Below are 17,584 nucleotides of genomic sequence, written 5' to 3'. Positions count from 1 at the left end.
ACACACACACACACACACACACACACACACACACACACTTAAATGATGACTGCTAAGAGAAATAATCTCATATTTCTGAAAATAATTTTTTTTTCTGTCTATGATCAATTGCCCATTCATGGGACTATGCATTGGAGTGTTTTTCTAAAACACTGAAAACCCTAGAGTGAGGAAAGTGCTTAGATAAAGGGTGTGTTTTTCCTTGGTGAGTAAATCCTTAATCCTTTTTAGTCAAGAGAAGTGTAGCCACTTCAGAGTGATGCTTGAGAAGGGCCAGCAGGGAATGGGCCATTCTCCAGATGGTGACCTGCCACTTCTAAGAGCAAGAAGCTACATGGGAAGCTTGTCTCCCTTCCAGTCACCATGAAGCTGAGACTCATTTGTTCTGAATGTTTAAATGTCTAGAAACACATTAAATTTTCTCCTCCTCTATGACCAGCTTCCACATGCTATAGGCCATTAATGATTGAAACTGTTTCATCAGATTTTTTGATTGAGCTGCTACAAAAAATGAAACTCAGAATTAAAAATCTTTCTTGCTCTGCTAATTAATAGCCTGCGTATTTTCAGTCCCATTGAAATTTGTTTGCATAGAGAGTGATGGTTAAAGTCTTTTTACCGAAACCAGATTAAATATTAATATTTCATTCCTTTAATCAGCAATATCTACTGGAATTCTTCTGGATCAAGTTAATGGACTTAGCCCTCAAGGAGCTTACAATCTAGCAGGAAAACCAAAGGACCCTCGGTACATGACGACCACACAAAAAAAGAGGGTTCATGTCTCATAGAACGTGCAAATCCCACTCAGTGAGTTGGACTGGATCCTACTCTCCATTTTAATAATGCTATGAAAGAAAAGGAGCACTCTGAAAGGGTAAAATACCCTGTACTTACCAGCAAAGTCTTTTTCATAGACTTCATCACACATCAATCTCGGCACAAGAGATATATGCATACAAATAAAAACTAACCTGGCTCCAACATTTAAGTTAGTTCTTCTACAGGCTCCCTGCTGATTATTTCTAACTTAATCCCTATCAATAAAGCCATGGGAATCAGTTTTCCAAAATTCCAACAGAAACTCTATCAAACTCAGTTAATAAAGCCCAAAGGTAAATCTCTGTGGCTGCATTTAGTACACAGATTGCCACTTTTAATGATAAAATGAGATGGGGTGGAACAATCCTCACTTGCATTAAGGAAAAGATGGAGGAGTCTCATTAAAGACCATACCTTCTAGGAGCATCAAACAAGAGCACGACTCAGCTGGGACAGTAGTTCTGGCAGGGAAAACTTTGCCTTTTCTGCCAGACTAAAGGTTTGATGCAGCTGCAAGTTCTGTAGCTTAGAAAACACTTTCTCCTCCTAGGTTATTTCAAGCCTGTGATTGATATTTCAAAAATAAAGAGAAATTGTCAAGACGAGCTTTTACTCCGAGTGAAATGAGGCTTTAAAGCAAGGACTGGCACGATATCGCTTGTCTTAAAAGATTTACTCGGGCTACTGGGTTGAAAGCAGGCTGTAAAGGGAAGCTATTATCATAATCCAGGTGAAATTCAGGCTAAGCAGGTAGCAGTTCAGATGGTGAGAGATAGTCAGATAATGCGGAAAAAAAATTAATATAGTCAATAGAATTTTCTGCCAAATTGAAGGTAGGAATAAGAAAAAAAAGTAGTTGGCTGGGCACAGTGGCTCAGGCCTATAATTCCAGCACTATGGGAGATAAAGGCAGGAGGATGGCCTGAACCCAGGAGTTCGAGACCAGTCTGGGCTACACAGTAAAACCCCACCTTGACCAAAAAAAAAAAAAAAATAGCCAGGTATGGTGGTGCATGCCCGTAGTCCCAGCTATTCAAGAAGCTAAGGTGAGATTACTTGAGCCCAAGAGGTCAAGGCTGCAGTGAGCCATAATTGTGCCACTGTACTCCAGACTGGGCAACAGAACAAGAAGATCCTGTCTCCCCTCACGACACCCCCTTACCAAAAAAAGAAGTCATAAATGACTTCAAGGTTTTTGGCCTAAGCAACTGGAAGGATGGATTTGCCATGAAACGGGGAAGTCTGCAGTGGGATAGGTAGGGGTGGGGGACAGGAGTTTTGATATGTTCATAAGGTCAGTTAGACATCCAGGTGAAAATGTGGCAGCTGGATATTCGTATCTGCAGTTCAGTACACCAAATACCAGACTGCCTTACTGTAAAACAGCAAAAGACTCATGACATTGACTAGGGAATTATCGTAAAGTGAGAATTTTCATTGTGCGGTGACGATCTGCTCTGGCAGAGAGAGCCTGTTCTCTCACTTCCCTACAGGGCATCCATACAGACTGATCTAATTTTAGACATGACACTGAGCTAGTTGCTGGGGGGCCACCGTCAAGCAAGAGACAAAGGAGGGTGGCTATTCACACACAGAGGTTGAAGGTTGCTTTCCAAAATTAAAAAGAGGGCAAGGGAAAATTAGAGTAAAGGAAATCTAGTCAAACATAGTCCAAAACAGCAGTCTAGGAGAAACCTGTGGTATGGCACGTGTTAAACGAATCTCATTTATTTTAGGGGCTCCAGTTATCCCCTAGCTCACAGACACTTTATCTTTTGCAGATAACACACCAACAATGGATTCATTCTATGATTTCATGAAGGTGAGTGAGGACTGGGGAGCGACTAAGACAAACTCATTTTCAGCCAAGTGTGTTATCATAAGGCAAATAACATACAAACAAGGATTTATGATATTTGCCATATCAACCAACATCGACTTTCTGTGGCAAGCAGAAACGACACTGGATGTTTTAGCATCCATCTCTATCAGCCATCTCTATAGGAGCAGTCTTGTAAACCCAAACCTAAAAGTGATGGCAAACATCAAACTAATGTTTTATATTTAAATCATGCTTACAGACATCACAACTTTACTCATCTGCATTCAATCTTTTCAGCGTTTATAAACTCCGCATTTTTGGAGAGGTGGACATATGTCATCTTTTTCTTTTTTTTTTACTTTAAGTTCTGGGATACATGTGCAGAACATGCAGGATTGTTACATAGGTATACATGTGCCATGGTGGTTTGCTGCACCCATCAACCCGTCATCTAGGTTTTAAGCCCCGCATGCATTAGGGATTTGTCCTGATGCTCACCCTCCCCTTTCCCCCTACTCCCGATATATGTCATCTTCTGAGTATGCTACTGATTTTAAACTTCCATCGTAATTTACTGACTGACAATTCAGTTGGACAACTCCTACACTCCCTGGCCTCTTCTCTCTGAGATGAAAAATAGGCTGCCAATTACTGGTAGAAGAAGAAATACAACAAGAAGATAAATAACCCATAATTAAGGGGAGCTCATTCCCAATTCCTCAGTACAGCAGTCAACCTAAACTAAGGACATTTCCACCTATATAAGGATAAAACCGTCCACCCACAGATTTCTCTCCTCCTGATGTGAAAAGAGTTTGTAAAAATAAAACAATTTTATAAAAGGCACCATCTTGAGCAGTTCAAATCTTGTTGTAAATTTTTATCAAGTATTTGTTCTGCCAGGAAACATTTCCAAAAAGGAAAGGTTTTGTCTCAATTGCTGTGGCAGCAAACACTTCCGTTGGAGCTGTTAGAGCAGTATCAGGATACTCTCACTGGCTTACATAGCTTTCAAAATATTTGTGTTGCTACCACGCTCCTTTGCCAATATATGTGACTTGTAATACTTTTTTATTCATCTGGATGTATTTATACAACTGTGTAGGTCCAGAAAACTTTTTAAAACTTGGCGTAAATATGCTGTGATGAAAACTGAGAAATACATCTGCCTTTCTCACTATGCAGAAATACCATATTTGCAAATTAGGGTACAAATCAGTCTTTACTTTCACAAGCCCAAATTAAGCCCTTAGAGAGGTCAAATTTAAATAACATCACTATATATTACAGAGAAAATACCAGCATCTTATGTAAATTATTACTTAATCCTCACTATTCTATTAGGCAGGATCCAGTATCAGAGCTACGGAGATCTTTACTCCAGGGATAAGCAGATATGATTAATGGATAGAGCTGGGATTTCTTGAATATTCTTTACAAACCTGTGTTAATTATTTGGGTTATTTGGGTCATGATTAGCAGGGAAACCCTTTACAAAGTCTCTGGCTTTGCTTTGTTCACAAAGTCAATCTTGGGGAAAGAAGAACCCCCGAAAGCTGGCACAAGAAGCAGCACCTTTACAGCGGGCAGGAAAACAACCAGAAGTCTTGGGACTGAAGAGACCCAGACCGGTGAGAAGTCCAGAGCATCAGAGAGGAAGAGTTTCCTGGGGGTAGGAACAGTGACTGGTGCATGGTAAGTGCTCATCAACACTCAATGAAATTAACACACCCCAAATTCTATCAAAATATTTTGGTCAGAGTTGATGAACTTCAGAGGTATTTCAAAATATCAACAAATCTTGGATACCCTTTGACATATAATTAGCCACCTTGGGAGAATATTGACCTCTTTTGCATAAAATACTGGGTATTCGGTTACAGCAAAACTTTTCCAGGAAAAAAGACGGGACTTGAGCTTCCTTTGTCCTCTTAAAATTAGGAAAGGGTCTAGATAAAGCAAAAGTACAAATCTGTAGGAGATGGCTAAGGAAGGAGAGATAGAGTACCACCACTGGGGCTAGGTGTGTTCATATACTTCATTTTCTTTTGCCATGCCATCCCACGTAGCTAACACCAAGGCATTTTCTGAGGCCCCTTTCTCATTTACTCTGTTTGGAATCAGAAAAGTTGCCACTCTCAATGTCTGGTATAACCCAGTTTCCCCATGTGATCTTCTACCAAATCAAGCATCCTCTAGGCATCTGCCAGGCTCATCAGCCAGGCTCCTGTGGTCCCCTTTGCCTTCCCTTTCCTAAGAGACCACTCATCAAGTCACTATTCTTCCTCCCCTGACCCTGCTCGCAACGCTCGCGCCCTCGAGAGAGCAGAAGCATCTGTCTCAACTTTTATTCTGAAAGTTCCAGCAACAATGAACCTTGCACAGTTCACTCAGTGAAACAAAATGATGAAGAACATAGGTGGCCTCTTGTGGTCAGCAAAGCAGAGATTTTCTCTTTTGCTCTCAAATGCTGTCTTGCAAAATTTCACAAGTACAAACGTATGTTATCATCTGACCTTTTGAAAACTATTCTGTGCATATATAAATTCACTTAAAGTGTACTGCAACTTGTGGCTCCTAAAGTTCACTTTATGCTATTTATATCTTTTTGTTATAAGAAGACATTCCAAAGAAAAAGTGGTGATGAGCACTCACATTTCTCTTATCATGCACACCTCCCCCAAGTTAAACCCACAGTCAAGTCACTCCGGCCTTTTGTCTCAATGGCTCTCAGGGTTAATCACATTTTGACAGTAATAACAACAAAAAAAGTTCTAAATGTAATCTAAGTTAACAAAGACTGATAAATGTCACATAATCACCAGATACAAGATCAATGCTGCTGACATTAAATCAAATTGTTTGTCATTCTGTTGGCTGTCAAATTAAGATCTCTTAACTTTAAATGCAATTGCTACATACGATTGTATAAAATAATTAATGTTCCCAATTTAAGACTACCCATCTTCCACCCCACATCCCCAATACCATATCCTGCCAAACTGTTTAATCATGCAAAATCTATTCATTGCTTAAAAACCCTCAGGTTGTTTTCAGCAGTATTTTCTTCTGATGTTTAACATAGAAAAATATATACCCCTGCATACCTTTGCACCTGGTTAATGGTGGTGACATGACGTCCTGAGAGGTAAACTGCCTTTATCACACGGGTCCATCTGCCTTGCCTATTAACTATCACCTTTGCTAACGTGTGTGTAGACTACTGACCACATCCTTGTAACTAGAAGGAGTTCAATATGGCTTAGGTGTAATACTGCTCCCCCAATGAGCCATCACAGAGGAGGACAGCTAAGGCGAGGTAGGGGGCCTAAAAAAGAGAGACATGAAAATCAGCAAATAAAGGAAACCAGAATAGGTAGAAATGGAACAGGAGATATTAAAATGAAGAGTTTAACTGAAATATTTGCTAATGCTTTCAGTAATTCAAGTTATTTGATTCAGTTCCACAAAATTACCCAGAGCATGAATCCTTGCACAGAGCATGCTCCAGAAACAAGCAGACCTCAAGTTCTCCTTGTTTTAGGCAGCAAAACTCTGTTAACTGCTCTTTTAGTCCATAGGGTAACATCTCAATATATAGTATTACACAACCTATTTAACATGGTAATCTGGCTTCTACTGCAACATATTTAAAAAACAGATTTTGACTATTCATGGAAGGAAAAAAAGACAACTAAAAAGCATGATAACGTTTTCAAGGAAAAGACAAAAGAAATAGAAGTCTAGCCAGCTTTGTTTCGTTTATTAAATTCCAAGGGCTTTCCCCACCAGTTTGAAAAATGCGTGTTATTACCACTGTGTTTATTAAAAGTGCTATTTTAAATTGCAGACTGAGCAAATGGGAATTCCGCTTGGTAGCTGTTGATTACCCACTAACAATTATATGCAATTTTAAATGAAAGGAGCAGGAAAGAACCAGAAAGAATTGTAGAACAATAGTTCTAAAAGCCACTGATAATTTATATAAAACTCGACATCTAAATGCATGATAGTAAAATGTCCAGAGTCAGACAGATGCCATATTCCCAGGGTTGCTTTGCATTTTGATTTTTAAAAATCTTTCAAAATGGTGCTCAGAATCAACTAGCATAAACTTTGCTCACTGATTATCTGATAGCTTATTACCAGATTTAACAAGAGGCTAGGGACCTTCCAGAGCAAATGGTTGCTTACTAGCTCACTTGAAAAATGCACTTGTTTGAGCACAGAAATAACAAATCTGTTTCTGATTCCTAACATTATTTTCCAAATGCTGCCAAGAAAAGAATCTAAGGAATTCTTTTACATACACAACATACACGAGACAACTGGAAAGAGGCCTGTGATCTGTTTCAGGGTACACAATGAGGAAGGATAGGGTTAGTTTCTAATATGAACTGCCCTTGTGGGAGCAGAGGCACATGCCTGAGATTGTTCATAGCTGTAATCTCCAACATAACTCTTTGCTATTATTAGACAACCTAAAGGCCTTCCTAAATCAGTAACTTGTGAAGCAAAAAAGAGTATAGACAGGACCCTGTCGTTCGGGGCATGCAGGCAGCTGGGACACACCCAATTCCACAGAATTTACCACTTTTCTGCTCCATGAAACTAGATTTCTACCTCTTGGAAGACACATAAAGGCTGAGGAAGGGAAAGAACCTAGTCCAACACAAACCAGGTAAAAAGTCCCTAGAGAGAATGCAAAATCAGGTAAAATCCATTAGTAAATTCAGGAACTTAAGGTCTATTATGCTCATAAAATACAGTGAAATTATTCCTGGAGCACAGAAGGATATATGTATGCATCCTGTCCATATTAAAAGCAACATCAGGCCAGGTGTGGTGGCTCACGCCTGTAATACCAACACTCTGGGAGGCCGAGGCAGGTGAATCACTTGAGGTCAGGAGGTCGAGATCAGCCTGGCCAACATGGCGAAACCGCATCTCTAATAAAAGTACAAAAATTAGCCAGGCAAGGTGGTGTGCGCCTGTAGTCCCAGCTACTCGGGAGGCTCAGGCAGGAGAATCACTTGAACCTGGGAGGCGGAGGTTGCAGTGAGCCAAGATCACACTACTGCACTCCAGCCTGGGTAACAGAGCAAGACTCTGTCTCAACAAAATAAAAATAAAACCAACATCATTTAAAAAATATTACCTCATGTTTAAAACTCAACAGCAGAGAGTCTGCTTTAAAATTTTCAACGTTGTATAATAATCAAACCAATTATTTCAAAAGTACATATTTTAGCATGGTTCACTTCTGTTATACTAATAAGGGGGACTTAGCAACAAAGTCCCCTTTGAAGAGAAGGAGGATAAGCAGGAGAATGTTGAAAGACTGAGTCATCCAACAGACTGAGCTATCTAATGCAACCGTTTAAATTTTTGGCTCACACTGAGTTGACTGCAGTGAACTAAGTTCAATTTTGTTTTTTGTTTTACCCCTTCTCAGCGGGATAAGAGTTCATGAAAGAAGCCGAATCGATTAAAGGAAACAAAAAGGCAACATTTTCCTTTGCATGACTGATCATAATGGGTATGTACATTTTCAACTCTTCTACCTACACATACAAACTCATCTTAAATTCGCATTGCCATAGTTTCAAAGGCATCCTCAAAGCAGCTAAGTTGGATATCATTCTTACAGTTCTCCATTAAACACACCTCCCATGCAGCTGCCCTCAAGCTACGTGATTTTACATGCGGTCCACTGAACTGGGTTGAATAGTGTCCTCCCAAAATCATGTCCGCTCACAACCCTGGAATATGACCTTATTTGGAAATAGGGTCTTTGCAGACGTAATTAATTAAGGTGAAGTGATATACTGGATTAAGGGTGGGCCCTAAGTCCAATGAGTGGTGTTCTTATCAGAAAAACATCTGACACAGAGACACAGCGAAACACACAGGAAAGAAGGCTGTGGGAAGACAGGCAGAAACTCAAGTGATGTTACCACAAGCCAAGAAATGCCTGGAGCCATCAGGAAGTGGAAGAGGCAAGGAAGAGTCTTTCCTGGAGCCTTCAGAGGGAGCATGGCCCTGCCAACTCCTTGATTTCAGACTTCTAGCCTCTAGAACTGTGAGAGAATACATTGCTGGATAAGCCACTCACTAAGCAGTAATTTGTTATGACAGCTCTGGGAAACTAATGCAGATTTGTCTACTAACCAGTGCCAGTAGAACAGTACTTCACTACCAGTCTATAACAAGATTAGTACAGGAAATGAGATTAAATGTTTAAGAACTTTTATAGCTGTTTGACAATGTGGTGATATCACACAAGCACATGATTTTATGTTTTACAAAATATCAGTCTGTAATGGTTTGGAAATTTCTTTTAAAAAGTCTTCACCGAAGTTAGAGAAGCACTGCAAAGATAATTAGTATTTATAAAGTTAAAGCTGATTTACTATAATTAAGAAATTTGCATTCGGAACCATTTCAGAGAAGTGTAATTATGTTCCACGTAGCTTTAGTAGTAAAAACATTTTATTCTAATTTTTATTTATTCTTTAAAAATTTTTTTCGAGACAGGGTCTCACCCTATTGCCCAGGTTAGAGTGCTGTGGCACAATCATGACTCACTGTAGCCTCGAACTCCTAGCTTCAAGCAATCCTCCTGCCTCAGCCTCCCAAGTAGCTGGGACTACAGTTCCATGTCACCACATCTGGCTAATTTTTTAATTTTTTTGTGGAGACAAGGTCTCCTTATGTTACCCAGGCTGGTCTTGAACTCAGGGCCTCAAGTGATCCTCCGTCCTCGGCCTTCTAGAGCATTGGGATTATAGGTTTGAGACATGGCACCTGGCCTATTCTACTTCTTAGAATAATCTGTCAATGGTACACACAGTAGTTTGCTATTAATCATATTACTTGCTATTAATCATATGATTAGCCACAATTCACTTCCCAGACCATAATGGATCACTTGCTACACAGTGAAGGAACACACCATGCCTTTGTTAGCCACAGAGACCTTAGCTGAACTTTACAGTACATCTTCCCGAAGACTGAGTGCTCAAATGTTGCACATACAAAATGTAGTTGGGAGAAGCTGATGTATCTGAGATACTTCAATAGCAAAGAGTGATTGCAACTATATGAGTTACCATAGTGACAGTAATGAGAAAGATGGCATCCTTCTTCAAGGAAGGCCAAATTGACACAAAGCTGAGTGGACCTGGCTTCAGAAAAGAAACAGTCTAAGTAGAGAAAAGGAAATCCTGCATCAATGTGGGAAGCGATCTGATTTAAATGTTTTCTTTCAGCAATTACAAGAAACACACAGGAACATGATTTAAACCAAAGGAAGAGCAATCATGTTTCCTTTAAAATCAATGCTAATCACAACCACATATGCAATAGCCCCTAGGACCTTGGCTAGCCACAGACCAATGAATGAAAGCCACTTTTCCAAAGTAAGAACAAAGCATCAACAAGTAGCTCTTACTATTCTTCTGCTTAATCTCACTCATCCTTACTTTATCATAGGCTTGCTTCATATGTAGGGCAAAGGACAACTTAAAAATTATTATTGTAAATCAAGAAGCTATAAGTCACAGGAAGCGAGTAGAAAGTCAACTGTTTGTCCTAGCTGCTGGCAGATCAGAGAACAGGCTTTAAAAGGGTGAGATTGTGGATTCCTGATTAGAACACACACTTCAGCGTAAAAGCACTTAGTTGTCATCACATGCCATACGTTTGAGTTTTTTAAGTTTTCTGAGTTACCACAGAAACTAAGAGTCCAAGAAAATGAGAGATTCTTTAATAAAATGAAATGGCTGCTATGGGAATGGGTGGAGAAAAATATGTTGAAGCTGCAGATGTCCTACCCAGTGACAATTCCACACCCATATTCAATTCGAAATTGTAAACCTTAAGCTATCATTGGATTGTAATGATTTCAGTTGCACTGTGGAAATTACACCAGGTAGCATGTACCTTCATCCAATAATACCACCGACTCTTCATACCTAAACTTTTTATAGAACAATTTTGTAAAGAAACAGTGTGATAAGAGCTCATAATGCCTTTCATCTAAAATTATTTTTCGGAAATACTTAAATTCATGTCAGCCCATGACTCCTTGGAAATCCACTGCAACTAGATACTCTCTGTAGTGAGAATTAATCGAATGCTTAAGGAGAGAAAAATGTGACGTTCCTTTTTGTTCTTACCCCTCAATTTCACCAAACTTGCACCTACTATATAAAGAAATATCCCAAACACCAAGTTCAATATTAAAGACTGGTGGGTTTTAAGGTGTCAAAAGAAGGTTAAAACTGCAAAGGCTGGGTCTACAAAATCCATGTCTATACCTCAGGAACAGACTTTGAGGACAAAGGAGCAATCCACAAGCAAATAAGCCAGGACCACTTTATTTCCAAAACTTGAAAAGATGTCAAGAATTTCTCATCAACAGAATGACATATACTGAAAGATATGAACAGAACAGTTCCAAGGAAATTCACCTCCCCCTCTACCCCCGGCCATTTCAACAATCACACAAACACACTCTCACATGCCTACAATAATTACATTATAACAAGAGTTGGAAGAAAAATAGAGTTGACTGAAAAAATAAATGCCTAAAGATGGAAAATACTTAGGAAGTACTATAATCCATATGTGGCCAGAACAAGAAGTATGTTCTTTTTTTTTTTTCTCTTTTTTTTTTTTTTTTTTTTTTTTTTTTTTGAGACCGAGTTTCACTCTTGTTGCCCAGGCTGGAGCGCAGTGGTGCAATCTCGGCACACTGCAACATCCGCCTCCTGGGTTCAAGTGATTCTTCTGCCTCAGCCTCCCAAGTAGCTGGGATTACAGGCACCCGCCACCACGCCCAGCCTAGAAGTATGTTCTACAGTCAAATTAATTTCATTCCTAAGTTCACATAGTGAAGCTTAAAGCAATAGAATCTTTTACCCTTTTCTACTCATTCTAACTCTTTACAAGAACAACTCCTTACATGAAAACCTCTCTAATAGACTCATACTACCACTGTAAACTATTCCTATATTTATTAAGTTGATTTTAAAAACCTTCTTTTAAACTTTTAGCTACTTTTGTCTATAACAAAACACATACAAAACACATTCAAACACAGAAATATCCTTTCTGTTTAAAAGAGAATTCCATCTCCCCAGCAGGAGGTCTTTCTTCCTGTTTGCAACAAAAAAGAACAATGACTTTTTCACTTTCATACTTACAAAACTCCCTCAAACTTTGATTTTTACTGGAACCAGCTCTGTGATTTAGACTGTGATGCTAAATAACAATCTTCCCTAAGTAGAACTTTCCCACCCAAATGGGCACGAAGGCCCCTCACCTTTCAGGCAGAACATTCTGCAGCAGTTCCATGGAGGGGCTGTGCTCTGTGGTCTGATGAAGCCTGCAGTGCTAGGCACAGCTGTCTCCCAGCCCACCTCCTCAGCGCTCACTGCCAGAGAGCAGGGCGGCCAGCCAGCGCCTGTTACTCCAGGAAGCCACTGCCCAATCCCCAGCCTGCTGGGCTGTGCTGCTGACACCTCCCTATCTCTCCTGGGTTATTTCACACCATGGAATCAGCCTGCGATCATCTTGAAAAGGGAAGGGAGCCAGGGGTTAGCAGTCACCGTTCATACAGTCCAGTGCAGACCAGCCCAAGGGTGAGCCCATTTGTTTGTGCTTCTCTCTCAGCATTTTCCACCACAGCGGATGCAGCTCTTCACGTGACCAACGACACAAAAAAGAAATCACTCGATTCAGTTTAACCTTTTGCTATTTTATTATGACTTACTATTTATGTAATTATGACTTACTATTCACTGACTTCATTATTCCTTTTCTGTTCACATGCTCCCCTTTTTTTTCTAATATAGAGCAAACCATATACTGGTACATAATTAACACTGCACATTATAATAGGAAACTTTGCACTCCATTGTCTGGGTCTATGTAAATGAGTGAATATATGTGAAATGCTCTTTTGGTCCCAGACAAATCATAAGCACTAAGTAAGTGCTACCATTACTACTACATACTACTATTTAAAAATGGGGTGGGCATGGTGGCTCACACCTATAATCCCAGAACTTTGGGAGACCAAGGCGGGAATATCACTTGAGCCCAGGAGTTTGAGACCAGTCTGGGCAACACAGTGAGACCCCATCTCTTAAAAAAAAAAAAAATTATCTGGGCATGGTGGCATGCACCAGGGGTCCCAGCTACTTGGGAGGCTAAGGTGGGAGGATTGCTTGAGACCAAGAGGTAGAGAGTGCCTTGGCCATGATCATGCAACTGCACTCCAGCCCAGGCAACAGAGTGAGATCCTGTCTCAAAACAAAAAACAAACAAACAAAAAACAAGAAAGCCCCTTGAATATTAGGATAAAACTGTGAAGCATGTTATACTTCTATGGCATCATTTTTTTCAAATGAGGAAACAAAGGCAGCATTAGATTATGCAAATTTCTAACTCTGTTGTGGCTATGATGAGATCAGTACATTTCTTCCCCTCCACTGGAAAGCTAAATTCACTCTGGCAAGCTCAAGGTTACTTGATTGCAGACTCTCAAACACAGGTGGAAAGTGGCAAAAGGAATCTTACGACAGATCTGAAGAGAAACAGTCCACAAATACTGCCTCAGGAGCACCCTGCTTGAAAAGTACCGTCTGAACCATAAGTGGCCCTGTGGTCCTTCCCCACAGAGACATGAGAGTCTCCTGGCTCAGGAAGTGGCCATTGTTCACAGGACCCGTTGCTGTTTGCCGGTCTTCCTTTTGACTCCACAGGATGCAGGAAACTGACTCACAGAACCAATCTATCTATCTGTCTGTGTCCTGGGGTGCTCACTGCCACACACTAAGGATGCTCTATGTTCTTTTGGCTTTCGATAGATGGTTCAGCATATCCCAGTGGGGTTTCTGCTCCCTGTCACCCTGAATCACCAATAGCACCTGGGTAATAAATATGTTACCTACCATAAGGAAGTCACCGTACTAGTTTCCATAATCACAAGAATATATAAGAGGTCTCTCGCCAGAAGCTAGTTAGGATTTAAAAAAAAAAAAAAAAAAAAAAAAAAAAAAACCTGCATTGGGAATGATTAACAGTGATATTAACTCTTCTTTTTTTTTTTTGAGATGGAGTCTCGCTCTGTCGCCCAGGCTGGAGTGCAGTGGCATGATCGCGGCTCACTGCAAGCTCTGCCTCCCAGGTTCACACCATTCTGCTGCCTCAGCCTCCCCAGCAGCTGGGACTACAGGCACTCGCCACCACGTCCAGCTAATTTTTTCATATTTTTAATAGAGACGGGGTTTCACCGTGTTAGCCGGATGGTCTTGATCTCCTGACCTTGTGATCCGCCCACCTCGGCCTCCCAAAGGGCTGGGATTACAGGCGTGAGCCACCGCGCCTAGTCTGATATTAACTCCTAGAACAGAATGGGAGGAAACCTCATAGCTCATTTCGTTTGTGTAAACCATGAGGTGATTGATTCACCTAACAAACAAGATCAAAACCAGACCAGCTGATTAGCCTCTTCCATCTCACCACGGGACTCTCTCCATGGCTGATCTGAGTTATTCTCTGTCCTCTCCTGTTCTGAGTAGTCCCTCCCATGTAATTTACGAATTACAGAGGTATTCCTGAAAATATTTTCATGGGTTACATTCAACTTTTGGAATTGTATAGAGAGAGAAAACAGCTCCTACCTTGGAGACTTAAGACTTTTGAACACAGGCTAATACACAGGGTCTCGGGGGATTAGGTGCATTTAACAGCACTCTGAATACTCACAGTTTAAGCCCTTTTTTTTTTTTTTTTTTTTGAGACGGAGTCTTGCTCTGGATGGAGTGCAGTGGCACAATCTTGGCTCACTGCAACCTCCACCTCCTGTGTTCAAGCAATTCTCTGCCTCACCCTCCCAAGTAGCTGGGATTACAGGCGCCCACCACCATGCCCGGCTAATTTTTTTTTGTATTTTTAGTAGAGACACGGTTTCACCATCTTGGCCAGGCTGGCCTTGAACTCCTGACCTCGTGATCCACCCACCTCAGCCTCCCAAAATGCTGGGATTACAGGCATGAGCCACTGCGCCTGGCAGTTTAAGCCTTTTTTTAATAGAGATGACTTTATATGCTGGAAAGAAAAGTGGATTGAAAAGTAAAGAGAATTTCATTCCAGTCATGTCTATATCACTATCTAGTTCAAGCTTGTCCAACCTGTGGCCCACATGCAGCCCAGGACGACTTTGAATGTGATCCAACACAAATTCGTAAACTTTCTGAAAACATTATGAGATTGTTTTGCAACTTTTAAGTACATCAGCTATCACTGTATTGGTGTATTTTATGTGTGGCCCAAGACAATTCTTCTCCTTCCAATGTGGCCCAGGGAAGCCAAAAGATTGGATGCCCCAACAGTTAGTCTCTACAGCAGTTCATGGCCTGTAAATGTGAGGACTGAATAGAACATGGGGACTAAATTAACTCTAAGGTTCCATCTTAACTCATTAATTTCTTATTTTTGGTTTGAATACACACACATACTATTAGGCACATTATGTCAGGTCACAGGAAAAGAATCTTTGCCTTCTTGAGGTTTAGTGCAAGAGATGAGTGGAATAAATATAATTCGGTGTGGTAAGTCACATGACAGAAGAATACACAAAATTCATAATGATCAATGGTAGTTCTTGCCCACTGCCATCTAATGAAGCTACCCTCCTAAGGTTAAAGCATACGTAATTTAATGTAGTGGGTTGAATAGTGTCCACTCTAAATTCATGCTTACCCTCAGAGTGTGGCCTTATTTGGAAATAAGGTCTTCATAAGTTAAGGAAGGTAAGAATCAAGATGAGATGATAGTGCATTAGGGTGGGCCCTAAATCCACGAAGAATGTCCTAATAAGAGAGAAAACGGAGCAGGGCACGGTGGCTCATGCCTGCAATCCCAGCACTTTGGGAGGCCGAGATGGGTGGATCTCTTGAGGCTGGGAGTTCCAGACCAGCCTGACCAACATGGAGAAACCCCGTCTCTACTAAAAATACAAAATTAGCCAGGCGTGGTGGCGCATGCCTGTAATCCCAGCTACGCGGGAGGCTGAGGCAGGAGAATCGCTTGAACCCGGGAGGCAGAGATTGCAGTGAGCCAAGATTGAGCCATTGAACTCCAGCCTGGGCAACAAGAATGAAACTCTGTCTCCAAAAAAAAAAAAAAAAAGAGAGAGAAAAAAAAAGGATACACAGAGACACAGAGGTGGTCGTAAAAGATGGAGGCAGAGACTGGGAGGTGCTGTCACAGATAAGGAATACCCGGCACCAGCGGAAGCCGGAAGAGCCAGGACAGGATTCTCCCTTAGTGCCTCTGCAGGGAGCAGGACTCTGCTACCACCTTGATTTTAGAACTCGGGTTTCCTGAACAGGGAGAGAATAAACTGCTTATTTTAAGCCACCACGCTTGGGGTAATTTGTTACAGTGACCGTAGGGAACTTACACATTTAGCAAGGTAATAATTATGGGAGATGGTCATGATTTGTTTTTCTTTTAAATTGTCTTCAATTTATGTTTACATAGGCTTAAAACCTATTTTTTCCATACCCTTGTACTTACTGCAGCAAAATTTTATAGCACTTCTAAACAGCACAAATACCAACTCCTATTAAATTGCTGAAATTATAGGTATCACTACCTGAAACTTCACAGCATTAATCTCAAGCAATGACAATAAAAGGGGTTTTTCTTAATGTCAAATATAAGATTATCATATTAAAAAAAATTCCTTGTGGGCCGGGCACAGTGGCTCACACCTGTAATTCCAGCATTTTGGGAGGTCGAGGCAGGCTGATCACCTGAGGTCAGGAGTTCAAGACCAGCCTGGCCAACATGGTGAAACCCCATCTCTACTAAAAATATAAAATTAGCCAGGCATGGTGTCGTACGCCTGTAATCCCAGCTACTCGGGAAGCTGAGTCAGGAGAATCGTTTGAACCTCGGAGGCGGAGGCTGCAGTGAGCTGTGATCATGCCACTGCACTCCAGCCTGGGCAACAGAGTGAGACTCCATCTCCAAAAAATAAAATAAAATAAAATAAAATAATAAGAAAATAAAATCCCTTGTGTTTACAACTGTATGTCTGAGAATAAAACACGAAAGGGCACACTGTTCAAACTAGGAAAAAGTAAGAACTATCCATTGAAATTATGATTGTCTGCCACCACTGATCATTGCTACTGAGACTGAAAAATAAATACCTAGGAAGCTTTTGTGAAAGGGAGTAGGTCCAAGATGATGCGCACTCACAGGATTTGTAGCCCTCTGGACAGCACAAAAGTCTTGCCTTTGCCAATCATGACCTTAGGGCGGCAACCACTTCTCTCCCTTGTAGGATTACGACATCCAGCATCATGTTAAAGTTTAACATTATTATCTCTACAAGAGGGAGTGGTATCCACACATGCAGCCAAAAATATTTAGATAATTATGTCTTCAAAACCACTCCAGTGTGATTTCACTTGTGTGCTACCAGTTTAATTTTGATTTCCAGAAAATAGTGGGGATGAGAATAAATTAGAAATTAGTTTGCATAATACAGAGAATTAGTCATCTAGATCAGCTCAAAATTTGTCTTCATTCCTGGCAAAACACAAAACAAAATTATACAAGAAAAACAGGCAAACCATATCTCCTCCCTATGTATCCTCTTACTCTTGCCAAAAAGCCCAGATAAAGATGGAAAAGTCCTTTTCCATACCCATTCACAGGTCTGTTTCACCTCAACTGCAAAGTACAGCAGTCCTCCCTTATCCAAGGTTTTGCTTTTGGTACGTTTAGTTACCCCTAGTCAACTGAGGTCCAAAAATATTAAAACAGAGATATCAAGACAGAGGGAAAGAGACCACATTTATGTTAATTTTATTACAGCATACTGTTATACTTGTTCTATTTTATTATTATAGT

General features: G+C 40.7%; 2 protein-coding genes across 5 annotated transcripts in view; one reads left to right on the top strand and one right to left on the bottom strand.

The window, feature by feature from the left end:
• ABRACL (ABRA C-terminal like) overlaps nucleotides 1–17,584 on the top strand; it is a 564,811-nt gene that overhangs the window by 47,516 nt on the left and 499,711 nt on the right. The gene's annotated exons all lie outside the window — the stretch shown is intronic.
• The window catches only part of NHSL1 (NHS like 1), a 217,766-nt gene that overhangs the window by 111,584 nt on the left and 88,598 nt on the right, over nucleotides 1–17,584 (bottom strand). Inside the window, exon 1 of one of the 4 annotated variants that reach the window (XM_050787334.1) lies at nucleotides 11,973–13,749. The exons of the other annotated variants lie outside the window; for them this stretch is intronic. Within the exon in view, the coding sequence (XP_050643291.1) occupies nucleotides 11,973–11,988 (16 nt within the window). The 5' untranslated portion in view covers nucleotides 11,989–13,749. Of the gene's footprint in view, nucleotides 1–11,972; nucleotides 13,750–17,584 lie in introns of those variants that run through there. 4 annotated transcript variants of the gene reach the window in all.

This window comes from Macaca thibetana, chromosome 4 (genome assembly GCF_024542745.1).
Source record: "Macaca thibetana thibetana isolate TM-01 chromosome 4, ASM2454274v1, whole genome shotgun sequence".
Lineage (NCBI taxonomy): Eukaryota > Metazoa > Chordata > Mammalia > Primates > Cercopithecidae > Macaca > Macaca thibetana.
The sequence above is the reverse complement of the archived record's forward strand: the minus strand, read 5'-3'. Positions and strand labels throughout refer to the sequence as shown.